Source organism: Talpa occidentalis, unplaced genomic scaffold (genome assembly GCF_014898055.3).
Source record: "Talpa occidentalis isolate TD23 unplaced genomic scaffold, MPIMG_talOcc4v2.1 talOcc4.6, whole genome shotgun sequence".
Lineage (NCBI taxonomy): Eukaryota > Metazoa > Chordata > Mammalia > Eulipotyphla > Talpidae > Talpa > Talpa occidentalis.
In genome coordinates this window covers 22696030-22712534 of record NW_023604972.1, presented here as the reverse complement: position 1 = coordinate 22712534, position 16505 = coordinate 22696030, and the positions used below count along the sequence as shown (strand labels likewise).

Genomic DNA, 16505 nt, shown 5'->3' with positions numbered 1-16505 from the left:
CTCTGCAAACTAGTTAATTAGCGTTGGGTCTTTGCCCAGGATCTGGACACAGCTGTGACCTTGAAATGTCCCCAGAGTGACACCCTGCTCTGCAGCAACTCGCATGAGCTGCAATTCTGCAGCAAAGGCTTTGGGGGCGCTGTCACCTAAGCAGCCAGCCTGCTGCTCCAGGCTCAGTGGGGTCTGTAGCTACAAGTCCACCCCAGTTGTTTTCTGCCAGTCCTCCCACCAGGAGGGGGTTTTGGGAAGGTTTCAGATCATCCTGGATCACAGCCATAGACTGGGAGCTTAAATATATATGCAAGCCAAGTCTCAGAAAAGCACATATCTGCCACCCTCACAGTAGGACTTTACTCTGAGCACCTTTGATGAAAATCTAAAACTTTATTCTCAAAAACCAGATCAAAGAGCAGTTTATCTGTGCAGGTTTGGGATTTGAATGTCACCAAGAAGCCTCACTGCCCTGCCCAGGTGGACCGCCCTACCGTCAGTGCTACAGCATCTGGGTGACTGTGGCCTTCAGGAGACATGGTGTTTCAGTTGTACAGCAAAGTTGAATCACTTCTTTAAAAATTCTGCCTGAGGAATTGCACAGGAAGTCAAGTTGAATAATCTAGCGATTTGTCCCCCGAGAGAGCCCACATATATGAAGAGAGGTTTCAATTCCTTGAAAACCTGAACAGAAAGCAGAATATAAGACACCCCTGCTCCCCTGTGCTGGGGTCCATCCATGTAGCCTCTGTCAGAGCCTGGGCCTTGACTTCCCCTAAAAACCTCAGGTTCCCTGTCTGCCAGCAAGTCAAGCTTGCAGGGTGAGTCAGAGAGTTGAAAAGCCAGTGTACCTAAAGCTCGTGCCAGAGGATGTGAGATTAAGTCAAAGCAAAGTCACTGTCTCTGCCTGTTGTTTGTCAGCAAAATCACGCAGAGATGAAGTGGTGTCAACTTTGAAGAATACGACATCGCTGTGGGCCTAGACAGACCATCAAACGGATCCCTGGCAGGGTCTGCCCAGAGGATGCTGGGCACAGAGTTGGTAAAAGACCAGATTTTCCAGATATCTACTATTTAACCTTTTTTCTTAAAAATTCTCGTATTAATAATAATTAAAATTCAGAGCCAAGTGGAAAGCAGGCAAGGGATACATTTCAGAGGACTTGGCAAGGAAGAGAGAAATTGGTCTATGAGGTAAACAGGAAAGACTTATGAATATTTTCGTCACAAAAGAATGTTTTTCTCTTAGGAAAACAAGTTGTAGACCCAGAGGTGGCTTGTTTTAACCATTGAAATGATACCCTTAGAGTCATGAGCACCGTGAGGCTGAAGAGCTTCACAAGGATGGTAACTTGTTTTCTTGCTGAATCCCAGGGGAAGGACATGTACCTGATCCTGGAGAACGACACGCTGAGCCTGGTGGACCCCATGGACCGCACAGTGCTCCACTCGCAGCCCATCGTGAGCATCCGCGTGTGGGGCGTGGGGCGCGACAATGGCCGGTGAGTGCCCTGGGCTTAGCTTTGCTCTGAAGTTCGGTGTCACTGCTCTTATGCGCTGATAAGAAAGTTGGCATTAGACTCCGTCTAGAAATGCAAGAAATTCAAGCATGTTTCTATTTCCCTGCCTCATAAACCCGCCAAGATACTTCCCTTCCTCATTTCTATACCTCGAACTTTTCGTCAGCTCTTTCGGGGTTCTGTATTTCTCTTCCTCATGCATCGAAGTTTCCTGGCTCTCTGAATCCCCGCCTTTTTTCCCCTCATTGTTTGATCCTCCGTTTCATTCAGTTGCATCTTGGCCACTTCCAATGTCCTCTTGTTGCGGTTTGCTTCCTAGAGGGCTTGCTCGCAGGGAGAGGTTGTACCGTCTTTAATTCCAATCTGTAGATCATTAAATCTTGTATCAAAATTCCATTCATTGTGTATTTTTCTGAAACTTTACTGAAAATGTATTATTTATAGCAACTGCTTCTACTTAGATGTGTTGTGGATTTTCTGTTCTCCAGCATGACTGGAAACAGAGCCCAACCAACAAAGTGGCAGTTGTCACAAACATCACACTTGGACACCAATGTCAAGTACTTGACTATATTAAATGCATTTAACTCTTAAATTATAGTTTATCTTTGGCAACTGTCAAGGTACCTAATTAAGGATCTCCAAGCATTTAGGGATGAGCCACACTGAACTAGTGCTTTGTTGAAAATGGAAAAGAGCATCTTGCAGAAGCGGGTGAAAAATCCCAGATGACAGAGACATGGCTTTCCTCAACTTGTATCTCCGGAGCATTCTGGTTTATCAGCTCGTGGGGTTCTCTTTAAGGGGCTCTGCCTTGGCTTATCCTCGCCTTTGTCTTCTAAGGCTGGGCTTTGGCAGATTTGATGGTCTTTTGATTCAGTTCCAATTTGTAAGCCAGAAGGGAAAATGGTTAAACATTCATCCATCAAAGAACAAGCCCTTCTGCTGGAACCAGACGTGAGAAATAGTCTACAACAAAGAGAGCTGCCGTGTGCTCTGACTGGTGATTGGATAAACCTTCCTGGAAGCACAGTTGTGTTTCGGAGCTTTTGTAGCAGAGTGAGCGGTGACAGCTGGGCCAGTTGCTGGGGTGCTGCGGGGTGGTGGGGGTGGGGGGAGTGAGTGGGTATTTTATTGGCACACACCTGTCCCTCACTTGCTTGGCTGAGCTGTAGCAATGGAGTTGACGCCTGATATGCATTGATTAATTTCACAAGGAAAGTACCTGATGCTATTTGGTCATCCATTAAAACTCTTTAGCTTGATAGAAGGGTGCCAGATGCTTGTTTCTTTCCTGGTTCCTATCCTCTGTTTGTTTTTAAGGCTGGAGCCAAGGTGACATTCATTTCACAGGATGGGGTTGTGTTTCCTTAAGGTTAGATTGAAAGGATTCATTGAGGAAGTATTCAGCTTACCCCCACACTTTATTTTTTTAAAGATTTATTTGTATATGCATACAAGAGCTGGGGTACAGGTCAGAGGTGTGGTGGGTGGGGGTGGTGAGAGGATTCACCAGAGACAAGAGTGGGGAACAGAACAGGCAGATTGACAGAAATACACTGCTGAGGAGAGCAGTGGGCGAGTCAGGAGAGGTCTGCTGCGCCATGTGGGTTGCTCCCTGACTAGCTGGGGATAGAACTCATGCTGCAGAGGTTGCGGATAGCTTCATAGGTTGCGTCTTAACTCCTTGCGCCACCAGGGAGGCCCCACCCCCCCGCCCCCACTTTAAAATGAGACCCAAAGTTGCATGTTCATGGAGGGGAAAAAAATGATTCAAACTCGAATTGACAAAAGTAGTCAAGTCCTGGGACTCCATTTATCTCATCTGGAAAATGGGCATCATTATAAAGACCACACACTGAGTCTCTGTGCCTGTGTGTGTAGTGATGGCGTAGTCATGGGACGTGGCAATTGCTGAACGAATATTAGCTCTTCACTTGTTTAAGCATCATGTGCTAGCAGAGGTGATTAATTACATGGCTTCCTTTCAAAGACAGGACGGTTCTGGAAAGGATGAGAAGTCAGCGAGGCTTCATTTGATACAGAGGATGGGAGTCCATCCCAGACATGAGGAGCTCAGTTGTCCTACCGAACAGCAAGAGACCCCAGTATTACCAGCTTAACCTGGGTTACGTTGCCTTGGTTATGTGTTTGAAATGTGAGCCAGGTTATTCGTGTTTTTTAAACTACTGCTTATTATGCAATGTTTGCCGATAGGTGTCATTTAGGAATCTCTTGGGCTTCCACATCCGCTGTCGACCTCAGCAGGCTCATGTGCTGGCTGGTGGTCCTTGTGCTACAGTGAAAGTCCCTATTTTCTCCCCCATGTTTCCCCCGAGTTTTCATTCCCTAGAAGAAGGGAAGAAGGGACCTTTGTAGTCCTGCCTTTTTTTTTTTTTACACTTGCTTTTGATTTTTTTAACAGCAATTTACAAGAGCAAATTCAATTTGTAATGCTGCAAAGGAAAGGGGTTTTCACTTTGCATGAATAAAACATAAAAGTGTTTCATTTTGCTTGCAAAAAACGAGCCCATTTCGCATTCTCTTTTGTAACTTTCCTTGCTGAGAAAAATGGAATCTCTTAGGGGATTTCTTGATGTGGTTAAAATGAGTAAGAAAAGTAGGTACACCAGAGGCTTGAAGAGCACAGAATCGTTCTTGAAGATCAGAGTGCTTCACTGAGCCACATAATTTCAGAATTTGTAGTGTTGGTTTGGAGTTAGCATTTTAAGATTTCGAGTGCTTTTGATTTGCTCTGAAGAAATTCCTTATGGGGCAAGTTACTCTGGGTGATGAGGCGATCTCTCTTCTTGCTGCCCGCTGATTCACTCGGGTTGATTTGGAGAAGCCCCTTAGGATGGACGGCCTAAGTAGCTGCAGTCCCATAGATGCTGAGTCTCTGTGGGGTGTTATGACTGGACTGAAGTGTCTTGTCCTAGAGAGTCACCCCACTTTCTGATGGTGTTTCTTGAAGCACATTTGCATTTCTGCCTGGCAAAGCACTAACCACCTCTCTCTTGCCTATCCTGTACTTTGACTCTTTTTGATGACTGTGAGATAAAGGTCAAAGTTCCTGGAGGTGGGGATTGGTGAGAGCCTTGTATTTCCAATCAAATGCAGCACCAGAGAGCACCCACACTGCCCTGCGCCACTCCCACCCATGAGGAGGAAGGTGTCCTCACGTGTGTGGCTGGTTCTGGACCATTAGACTGGGATTTTTGCCTCCAGTGATGGAGGCCCTAGCCAGAGTGCCACCTCTCACGTTGTCTCAGAACACCTGCCAGGCCGCCATTCGAAGATGGTGTGGAGGGATTTCATGGCACTCACCTCTGTTACTGATCCTGGAACTAAAACTGTGTGTGTTAAATAAGGTGTGGGCCAGGGTGTGCAGCAGGTGCAAGAAGTCCTCACTTCACATCACTCATAGGTTCTCAGGAACAACCTGAGTGCCCACTCGTAGCGTATTGGCTCAAGCCGCTGTGGTCCATTCACACAGTAAATGGACTACTACTCAGCTGGAATACTATTTAGTGGAATACTATTCAGCTGTGAGGAAAGAGGGACGGTTGCCATTTACAGCAACATGGAAGGAGCTCGAGGGAATTGTGTATAACAGTAAAGCAAGTCAAAGCCACAAACACAAATATTGCACATTTCTATAGTGGAGTCAACAGAGCAAGATACTTTTAAAACTACAAATCAATGAAGTGAACCTTCCAAAGTTAGGAGGCAGGAGGTTTAGGTCAAAGGGGGATAAGAGGTGGTGGTGAAAAAAAATTTAAAAAGTAGCAACTGCAATTTTAAACTAAGCAATGTATAGTGACATTTTTAAAAAGTGGCCCTACTGCATATTGCTGCTCACAAGAAGGCATCATCAAACATTTACAAAAAAAGAACACCTCTCCTGTTATACTTGCATTCATGCATTCACTTTCCAATTCACTATTGTTCTTGCTTCTCTGCTAGTATTATTTTGTTTTTATTTCCTTTGAGAGCACTGCTAAATTTGGGGGGGGGTCTTGAATAATACTGGAATTATTATAGTTAGAATGTGCAAAACTTTAATTCATAGGCTCTTAAATATAAAAGGTAATCAGGGTCTCAGGTGGCAAGAGCCTCTCCCAACAGCCAAGGTGGGAACCCACCTGTAGGGGCAGGACTGGACACGGGGCAGGTTTTCTGATCCCATGCAGACCGGGTAAAGGAGGAGTCAGAGTCCTCAGTGGTTTTGCAGGCTTTTGTTGGGATTACCAGGTACACGGCAGGCAGGGGCACTGGGGGGCCGGGAGGCTGGCAGGCCTCCCAGCCCCAAGCAAATCCTCACTCTATCTGGGCTCTCTGGTGTTCTCTGCTTTGCTTCTGCTGCTTTGCTTCTCTCTTGGCTTCTCATGGGCTTCTTTCTCAGCTTCTGCTGGCGTCCCCGTGACGCTGCCCTTAAAAGCACAGTCTTAGCCCAGGTGAATCCTATCTACATCTGCCCACACCCTACTCCAGGTGCCCGCCATCAGGCATGCATTCAGGACCTCAATGATCCATCATCTATCCTGATGGCAGGAGGGCAGAAAAGCCTGACCTTTTCTTTACCCTACACCACCCGAGCCAGGACCCCCGTCCACTACAGGGTGTGTGCTCCAGTACACCCACACTCACTCAGGTCTGAAGAATTGAGACGCACCAGTTCACCTAGCATGCATGTCCTTGATATGGGAGGAAACCATAGTACCTGGAGAAAACCCAGACAGATGTGGGAGAACTTGCCAACTCCACGCAGATGGTAACCCCTTTCTGGATTTGATTTTTTTCCCCATCAACATTATTCAAGGGTCCACTGTACTCTAAACTTTAGGGACCCTTGTTGATTCCCAGCCTCAGCTCTCTCCTTACTCATTTGGACCCTGGGAATCATCTTCTTATTCTTTCCACAGAAGGATCAGAAGGCAGCAAACATAGGCTCTGAATGGCGGGGACTCTACACAGAGCCTCTCCTTTGCCCTTGTGGCAGATCTGGCCCATCTACTGGAAAGGGCACATCAATCCCAGTGTGTTTTCCCGGCCAGGGAGGAGCCTGCCGATCGCATCTGTTTCCCATGAGAAAGGAAAACGAGCGGGTGGTGCCATCAGAGGGTCTTCAGACCCCTTAAGTGGGATCTTCCCAAGCAGCTCTTTGCCCCGTGAGCACTAATCAGATAAGGTGCTCCTAGAAAAGATTCTGGGGTCACCTGGAAACCGGATGAAACAAAGTGCAACAGACCCCTTTTCTCTGAGAATGTTGCAAACTCTTCATGGAAATCGAAGCACAAGCAACACACTTTGGGGAGTGCCGCTCTGGTCTGTAAACGCATTAATTTCAGTTAGTGGCAATGCTAGATTGCTGCTTCTGTTTTTAAGAAAAATTGGGGTTACTTTTAATAAATAGCTATTATAAGTAAGACCCTGTTGGGCCTGCTCTAATGAAGATAAAATTCCTTCATAATTAATAGCAACCACTACAATGGCTACGCACCCGCGCTTTTCATGCAGGGCTTTGTGGATCAACGCAGGCTAAATGTGGATCCTGTGCTGTTGTTTACACTTTCAGTTTGTGTGGCAAAGCTCTCTTTCTAGAAGCTGTTTCATATATCTTTTCTGGTTTGGGGGAACACTGCTTAATTCCACCTTGTATAATAAATTATTCATAGATTTCCAAATGAGATTATCTTTGACTTAATATATTATTTTGTCTGGTTAAAATCTCAGGGAACTTTTATCTAAAGAACATAGTATGTCTCCAGTGTACTGAATATTTTCTTCACATTTTCTTCTCCTAGAACTGGTTTTATCCACTAACACCCTAGTTTAAGTTGCTTTAAAAGGCTGTTGCCACTTATGGATCATGTTCTTATTTTTCTGCTAGTATTTTTTTTATTTCTTTTGAAAGCATTGCTTAATTGGGGGGGTCTTGAATAATACTGGGGTTAATTATTATAGTTAGAATGTGCAAAACTTTAAATCACGGGCTTTTAAATTGAAAAGGTAATCTGGTCATCACTGCCTTCTAACCTCTTTATTACTTTTTACATACTTAATTAAAAAGTGAATTTATTCATATATCAAGCTTCCTGCTACAATGTGCTATATATGCACATATCTATATACGTGTGTGTGTGTGTGTGTGTGTGTGTGTGTGTGTGTGTGTGTGTGTACCCCCAGAGCTAACACCTAGGAGGGAAATGCTTCAAAAGCTAAAACACTGCGATGTTTTACTCTTGGTCTTCTAGAGGGGGTAATTATGGGCAATCTAGATTTTCTTCTTAATGGTTTGGACTAATTTCTAAAATCCTATAAAACATATCACTTGTGTAATAAATTTTAAGTTTTTAAATGCAAATTAAATTTTATGCTTATTATAAGTTTTCTGTCAATGTGAATTAGAAAATTGTCCTGATTTTCTTAACCTCTTTATTTCAGAGATTAGGAAACTAATGTGACTGACCTCAGAGGGTCATCTGGTTGTCACAGGGCAGGAACAGGCTGATGATATTTCCATGTGTTCAAACTGGAAGCTCCTCTGTTAATCGTGACGAGGAGATAGATGGTCTGAAATAACTTGCGTCAGCAAGGAGCCCGGGGCACTCAATGGTCTGTTCCTTGTCCTTCGGGATCTGGCTTCTTACTGAGTATATAAGACCACAGGTGTGAATTGAAAGCAGAGTTTGACAGATTATGGCCCTGGAGCCTGTTTTTGTATGGTCTTGAGTTAAGAATGATTTTTACTTCTTTAATGAATTGTTTAGAAGAAATCCAGGGCCCAGGTCTGGGGGTGGGGTACGGAGTCCTGCATGGCCCTGATCTCTACAGAAAGAACATTTGAATAGTAGTGAACTCAGAATAGAATTAGGTGATCCTTGTGGCTACTTCGGGAAATCCTTATGGGGAAAAAAAAAACAAAAAAACAACCTTTCAACTGTCTCTTTCCTTTCCTACCTTGTCTCAGGAAAGTTCTGCCAGGGCTGTACCTACTCAGCCCTGATACTATTTGTAGAGCTAAACCTTTGTGAGCTAAATTGGATTTGTGCACTGGCAGTGCAGTCTGGTGGGGAGGGCAGCTCTTTGCCACATGGACTCCGGCTCCTTCTAGGTTGTTGCTTATCTGTCCCTCCTGGGCTGCCCTTGTCTAACTGTACCAAGCGACTTGTCTCTAAATCAAAGGTGTTCTGGAACTTGTTCACCACAGTTAACGCTCATATTCTGATCACAGGCAGCTGCAAGGGAATCTGGGAAGTGGAATCTCTAGCTAGGCTGACAGTTGCCAAGTTAACACTACCTAAGAAGAAGAGGTGAAGCCCTTGGCATTCTGATGTGTTGCAGAAACACCTCACCTCTCCTTTTCCAGCCCCTGATCGATCCCCTCCTGTGCTGGGTATGAAGCTGCTGTCTCTCAGCGCCAAACCCACCCTTCTCCACTCTGCTTTGTGAGGCTGGGGCCAGGACACTGCACAGAGCCTTCCTGCCTCTCCAGTGTGCCCTCGTGGGCTGACCTGGGCACCAAAGGACTAGAGGAGGGAGCGGGCCGGGGGCCCTCACAGCTTGCGCCTTCCCTTGCTTCCTGCTCTTAGTGTATCATCCTGGAAAAACTTCTACCGCATCAGTTCTGACTCTGCTTGCCATTTTCCCAGGGCCCGGGGAAATGCAGAACTTCACACCGCACTACTGGCTGGTGTGCCCTCTTTAAAGGTCTGGGTCCCCGGCCCTTGAAGCCTCTGCTCGAAGCCTAGAAATGCCAGCACAGCTGAGTGGGGCTCAGCATTTTGGCACTTCCAACCCTGTCCCTTTGTTCCCTCAACCCTTCAAACTACAGCCCCCTCTTGGAATTGCTGCCTCCCTGATAACGTCATCCTGTCCCCTTTTTGCCTTTTTAGCTGCCTGCTTACATTTCTTTTAATGAAAAAAGCCATTAAAGGCCCAATCCACAGTGGAGCTGAGGTCTCACAGATTGAGGATAGTGCTGGGTTCTTTCTAACTGGCACAACCAGATTTTGAATCCTCACTAGCTTGACTACAGAACTCTTGTTCTTTGCAAACTACCAAGATGATTTGGGCTCTACGTTTCACAAACTGACGGCATTTGGGCAAGGTATGCAGCTTAAATGAAGTAGATAACCAGTGTGGTTTCTCTCTCCTCCCTACATGCTCCTTGTTGACCCTTCAATGGATTTAGCACTGGCTGGAGGAGGCAGCCGCTCAGACAACGTGCAGAGGGCATGTCTGCCACAAGAAGGCACTTGGGGTGCTGTTTTTTTGAGCAAGCACATCAGTGTGGTCCCTGTTTCTGTCCAACTAAGCACACAACACCGTGCCAAAGAGACTTCCTTTCTAAACTGGTAGAAGTTGCTAGTGATAAAAGGCAGTTCTGTTTTAGAGACAGGGACTTAGAAATAGTGGACCTCTTGGTTTTTTGAGCTAATCTGAAAGTTATCTCTTTCATTTGCCATTGTTTCTCTTTCTAGGAATAATTACAGAGTGGGGTGTCTCTCCCTATGGAGGATGGAGAGTTTCCTAATGACATCTAGTCAGAAGGTTCTCTGAGCCAGACAGTAATGCAAGATTGATGAAATTCCACAATCTGCTGATGAAAGTTTAATCTAGGGTATGTGCTGTCTTGCCTCCGGGAGAAAAGTCTTCAGGGAGAGAGCAATAATTCTCTCCCTATGCTTCAGTATTATCTTGACCTCTAGAGTTAATTTCTTTTTAATACAGCCCCATGATAAGCAGAAACATCAGGATTTACTTGACCATTTTGCTGACTTACACGCTAGTGATATTTTATCTCTTTAGAAGTGGCTTCGTTGTCTTCTATTAATCACACCGGGATGCTTGCTGATACTTCAGCTTAGAATAACCTTTAAGGAAAGACATTGTAAGTCATCATCCAAAGAAAGTTTCCCTCAGAGGGATGTGTGTGGGCATTTTCTTTCAAAAAAAAAAAATATTTATTTTTATACAAGAGCTGGGGTACAGGCCAGAGGCGTGGGAGGGTAAGAGGATTCACCAGAGACAGAGCAGGAAGCAGAACAGGCAGAAGGACTGAAATACACTGCTGAGGGGAGCAGCAGGTGAGACAGGAGAGGTCTGATGCGCCATTGGGAATCTCCCTGGCCAGCCTGGAATCGAACCTGCGCTGCAGAGGCTGCGGACACCTTCACAGTGCTGCACTCAACCCGCTGTGCCACCGGGGAGGCCCATGCACGGGCATTTCCAAGCAGATCTTTCATGGTGCTGCTGTGCCTGCTTGTGAAGATATGAAAACAAGAACGTCTTCTGTGTGTCACGTTACCCATTTCAGAACCTGGTCAGTCCCTTGTGTAGGTTTCTCATAAGCATGTTCAGCGCCAGACGGTGGAGTGTGGGGGCTTGAGGTTCTGTGCCAAGAGAGAACAGAAAATCCTGACGACCCCTGAGCAACTTGTCTCGTGCATCTCCTGAGTCCCATGCCAGGCAAGGAGTGAACCTTTCTGGACACAACATGAGGATGATCAATCATACTTGGCTGCAGTGATTGTGTGTGTCAGTCATCAAAGAACTACAGTCTTCTTGGAATACTTGCATCGTTCCAGGATCAGAAGGAGTGGAGAAATAGTCTGACAACCCACATGAACATGGATTAGTATCTTAGAGAGTAGGAAAAAGCGTAACTCGTCTCCCAGGGCCTAGCTAGTTTGGGGGCATGTCTAGCCTAGTTTCTATAGGCTCCATAATGATTAGTATTTGATGAACTGCTATAGCTGTCATGTTATTGCAGATGAATCGGCAGTCACAGTTTTTCATACACAACTCATCACCTTGACTCTATTCACACAAATGTAATCATTCAAGATTTTGGGTTTGAGGGTGAGTCCCAATGATTGAGAATATTCTTTATGTTGCGATTTAATTCAGTCTTGACTCTATCTGGAGTTAGTGCAGAGGCCATAGGTTAAGGACTCTGCCTCACAAAGACTGCCCCCCTCTTCACACACTCATCACGAGTCCTGGAGCCCCATAACTTCTGACTGACCAGCTGTATGTAAGGTTTCCACGACCCTCCTCAGGTTCAGTGATTTATTGGGATGGCTCACAGAACCCAGGGAAACACTTCACCTCCTACTGCCAGCTTTTTATACAAGATGCAAATGATTAACCAGATGAAGTGGTACATGGGATGACACCCAGAGGGCTGTGAGCAGGACTGAGCTTCTGTGTCCGTGGAGTGTGGGGTACGCCATCTTCCTGTCATCTGGGTGCATTCGAAAACCTGAAAGCCCTCTCAACCCCATTGTTTAGGGGTGTTGTGGAGGTTCCATTACGTTGGTTTGGCTGATTAAATAATTATCCACTGTTGATTAATTGTATGTCCATCCACTGTAGACTCTCCGGTAGGTGATGCTGAAAGTCTCAACCCCTTAATCATACTGTTTTGGCAACCATCCACCATCCTGAAGCTACTTAGGACCCCACCACCACCACAAACAACAGCAACAACCTATTAGCCCATGAAAGACACTGGTGACACCAGAGGTTCAAGAGTTTTCAAAGGTCATTTATCAGGAATCAGGGATTATGAGCAAATATCATAACAAAAGATAAACCTATCACTCAGAAAATTATAAGGGTTTTGAAAGCACTGTGTCAGAAGCTGGGGGTGAAGATGAAATATATATCCATTGTTTTATTAGAATCTCACAGTAGCAGTTAGTCACTAAGAAGAATCTGAAAACATCAGGTGGACATTCAGGAGTCTCGCGGGTACAATTGTGTCAGATTTTTAAGATCTAGAATCAGTCAAGAGAAGAAATTCTGTTTTAGGAACCCCCACCATCCCCACAAACCCCACCACCAACAACTGTGATTTAAACATTGTTCCTCCCTGCACTGATGCTGGAAGGGCCCAGCCTCTCCATCTGCAGTGGGGTGTCTGGCTGGCTGGGGTAGCAGAGAGGTTGGTGTCTCCATGGAAGAGTCATGTATTGTCCCCAGTGGTAATGTTTCTTTGAAATCTTGCCCTAAGTGAACCAGAATATATTTTTAAAAATCAGAAGAAATTTCAAAACATGCAAAGTTAACATTTTTTCTCTCTTGTACCGAAATATCTACATCATCCATTATTGGTTTCCTGTGAGGCTTGAGTAATGAGTTAATGCCTCTTCAAAGGCTAAGGTGTCATGAAGTTTAGTGCCCCCCCAAACTCCCCATTTGTAGTTTTTCTGACCTTATTAAATAGACATGGCACTTCAGTATCACAACTGTGAATTAAAGCCTAAGAATGAATTACATTTGGAGGAGTTATTTTTTCAATCAAGACAAGTGAGGATTGATGAAAGAATCCTGTAATGAGTTTTCAGTCTAGTCACTTGGGGTCCGTGGCTTCCTGCCACTGTCATGCAAGAGGCTGGAGCTGCTCTGACTCCCCACTGGGACCCACTTTTCTGCTCTCCCCCTTGCTCGTTTCTCTCCTGAGGCAAGAAGACAACTGTGTTAGGCTCTCTGCTGTCTTTCTTAGCAGCACATGCCCTTTGGACACAGGCACCAGCGCCATGTTTCTTTGTTAAAATTTCAACTGGGAATTCTTTCTTTCTAGGCTATTCCCCTGAGCTGTACACTGAGAAACTAGAACTGCTCTTTAGAAAAAGGAAGAGGTGAGAGGGAATTAAAAAAAGAAACATGAATTGAGTAAATTTAACTCATGGTCCTTAAGCAAGGACCCAATTTCTGAGGGTAAAGAAAAAGTCCTGAGGCAGAATCCTGCAGGGTGTGGTCTTGGTGGCCTAGGAGGGAAAAGGCAGATCAGGTTTTGTACCAAAGTTAACATTTTTTCTCTCTTGTACCGAAATATCTACATCATCCATTATTGGTTTCCCCTGAGGCTTGACTGATGAGTTGGTGATCCAGATAATTGACAGTGGAAAGATCAGATCTCTCTGAACCCAAGAAGAATCGTTTTGATTATGAATAAAGGACCAGAGTGGTTCTAAAGTGACAGACTGGTTCTAACACCAGGAAAGGGGGTTAGAGAGGGTGAGTAAAAGAAAAATAAAACCGAGAAAATATAACTAGGTCATATATTTTATGCCAGAAGATGTGTTTAAAAGTGCTCGGTGGGCTATATTGAGGTATGGGTGCTCAGTTATAGTCTCTAAAGGCGACTGGGGGTACCCGGGGGCACTGTGTAAGTTTTGCAGACAGAAGGGTCAGGTAGTGGGAAGGGAGAATGCCATGAGTAATAGTCCACGAGACAGGGTCTGCTCTTCTCTCTGCAGACAACACTTTAGGTTTTTAATTGCTTCTTGAGGCCTTGTCTTTCCCTGGTCTACTCCCTCAAGTGAGTAATTCTGGCTACACTCTCAAGACCTCTTTTTTCCTGCACAGAGAGCCCTGGCCCTCAGGCAAGTATCCTGGGCCTGTGATCCACACCTCAAGCTGCCCAGGCTGTGATGTGGCCAGTCACGATGGGGTTGAGTCCCTTTGTTACTAGAAAATTATTTATGACTCCTGCCTCTGGATTCCTAAATCCTTCCTTGCCCTTAGAGGAGAATTCCTAAGTATAAATTTGTTGGAAACAAAGCTAGAAAATATTCAGTCTCAAACTTTAGTTCAGTGGAACCAAGCGTTTCTCTTGGGCACTGAAACTAGACCCTGGAGACTAACCAAATAGGAAACAATAAATAGCTCACAGGAATAGGAATTTTACATCCAGCACCAACAGAGGCACCCATGTCATATTTTTTTAGGAGTTAATCCTTCTTGATTACTGAATCTGTGATACAGGCATTTAGTTCAGATTGAAAGTACTCATTTCCCCCAGCCCCCCATTTGCCTTTGTACATACGTGGAATGGCAACTGGGATAAGAGGGTGCAAAGTCATTCCTAAATCTGTAGGCATCTGTCTGAACTCCCAAGAATTCAGTTGGCCATTTCCAATGTCTTTCAAAAGAAACGTCTCTCTTCACTGCATCACGTGAGTCCGTATATAGTACACATGGCCCCAACTTGGATAACTTAGGACTAAGTCGTGTGTCCTCTGGGTTTAGTAACAGCTTCTAATAGATTGTGTAAGCAGTGTGGTCACAGCTGAAGAGCGTCATCTTTAACCAACCTCTGGTCTAGATTCACTGGCTTCCGTGAGTGTTCTTTTGCTCAGCTCCTGCTGAATCCACTGTGGTTAATAGCTCTGCCATTGAATAGCCTTCATAAGTCAACTACTTGGGGTTCATTGACCTCCCCACATGCAGGGAATGGGTCAAGCCCTGGTGATACTACCTCTCTAGTAACTGAGTCAAAGAATAATCTTCCTAAAGTTAAAACCAGACTCTCTTATATCCAGTAAATAATAACCAAAGCTGGAAACAATTCAGATATCCACCAACAAAGTCCTGTCCATGCCCCTGTCCATACAAGCCTATCCAGACAAGGGACATCAACTCAGGAATAAAAAGGAATTGATAATTATATACATAACAACACTATTGAATCTCAAAAGAATCATGCTGAGTAAAAGCAACCAGACCAAAAAAGAGTATCTACTCTATGATTTCATTTATAGAAAAATCAAAGTAAACTAGTAGGGCCAGAGAGCAGATCAGTGATACCTGGAGAGGGATAGAAGACAGGGATTATAAAAAGGAAAAAGGAGTCTTTGGAAGCTATAGATATATTTACTGTCTTAACCATGGTGTTAGTTTCACCATGGTCTATATATGTCAAAACTTATCAAGTTGTATAGACATAGGCAGTTTAGTGTATATCAATTATACCTCAATGTGGCTGTTTAAAATGTAATTTTAAAAATATACAGTGAGTAACATGTCAAAGATTTCTTTAGCTTATAATTTAGGAACCTAGCAAGACACCAAAGACTGTTCAAAGCAATAGAGGAAAGGCTAGGAATCCCCTAGAACTGATAATAAAGTCACCAAGAAGAAAATGTGCTTTTAAGAATCACAAAAAATATGAATCACACACACACATACACCCTCTAAGCACATCCTAGTGACATGGCTGAAGTCAAAGATAAAACAGAAATCCTGATAACAGCTAGAGAAAGTGTTAAAATAGATGACTAACACACATGCAAAGCTGGTTAATGTTCTGGCCATAAAACCTTCACCTTTGGCTTTGCTTTTTTTTTTTGGAAGAAAGTTGCAGAAAATATTTTAAATTTATTAATATTCATCAACTAAACAACTGACTTCTCCAAATCTTAGTCCAAATCACTGGTAAAAAGGAAGTCAAAGATACATTCCCCCTAGGAAGGAGCTGTCCCTGCAGTATCCACTTATCACCTGACTCCAGAGCACTAGAAATACAGCTGGTATGAATTAAGATGTGCTGTGAAGTGTAAAATTACACACCCAGAGTAAAAATAGACATCCAAAGAGAAAAAACAAATGTAAATATCTTGTAGCAATATTTCATATTGGCTATATGGTGAATGGGAATATCTAGGTGTATTGAAATACATTATTAAAATTAATTTCACTTGCTTCTTCCTGTAGTTTAAGATGTGCCTTGCATTGTATTTCTATTACACATCACAACACTAGAGAATTAAGCAGCCCTGAGAAGGGGCTGTTAAATACTGCTCCACTATGATTTTGAAAAGGTACACGGCCCTCCTTTTGCTTTATTCCTAAATTTGGCTAATTTTTCTCAAAACTTCTTATAGATTTCTGTCCCTTTCAATCCCTTCCTCCCCCACATCTTTCTCTCTGCATCCCCTATTGTTCCTCCAAATAACCTGCCAACTGCAACCAAAGTAATCTTTCTGAAGGCAAAAACATGCTCCCTGCTCCTGACAGAATGGAATGTTCCCCATCCCACCCTGCCTGTCCTCGTTGCACAGTCGGTTTCACTCCTGCCTGCTGCTCCACTTGCCTCTCCCCAGAACCCTCTACCTGGGGTTCAGGATGGCAGTGGAGTGCTCTGCACCCAGCTGCTGGGATGGTGCCTTTGCCCTGCAACTTCTCTGTCCTGGCTGCTCA

The 16505-nt window shown here is 44.4% G+C and overlaps 1 protein-coding gene across 11 annotated transcripts in view; it reads left to right on the top strand.

The window, feature by feature from the left end:
- Nucleotides 1–16505, top strand: part of APBB2 (amyloid beta precursor protein binding family B member 2) — a 359532-nt gene that overhangs the window by 297837 nt on the left and 45190 nt on the right. For all 11 annotated transcript variants that reach the window (XM_054688336.1, XM_054688339.1, XM_054688343.1 and 8 more), the window contains one exon: nt 1366–1493. In XM_054688336.1, coding sequence (XP_054544311.1) covers nt 1366–1493 — 128 coding nt within the window. The remainder of the gene's footprint in view (nt 1–1365; nt 1494–16505) is intronic.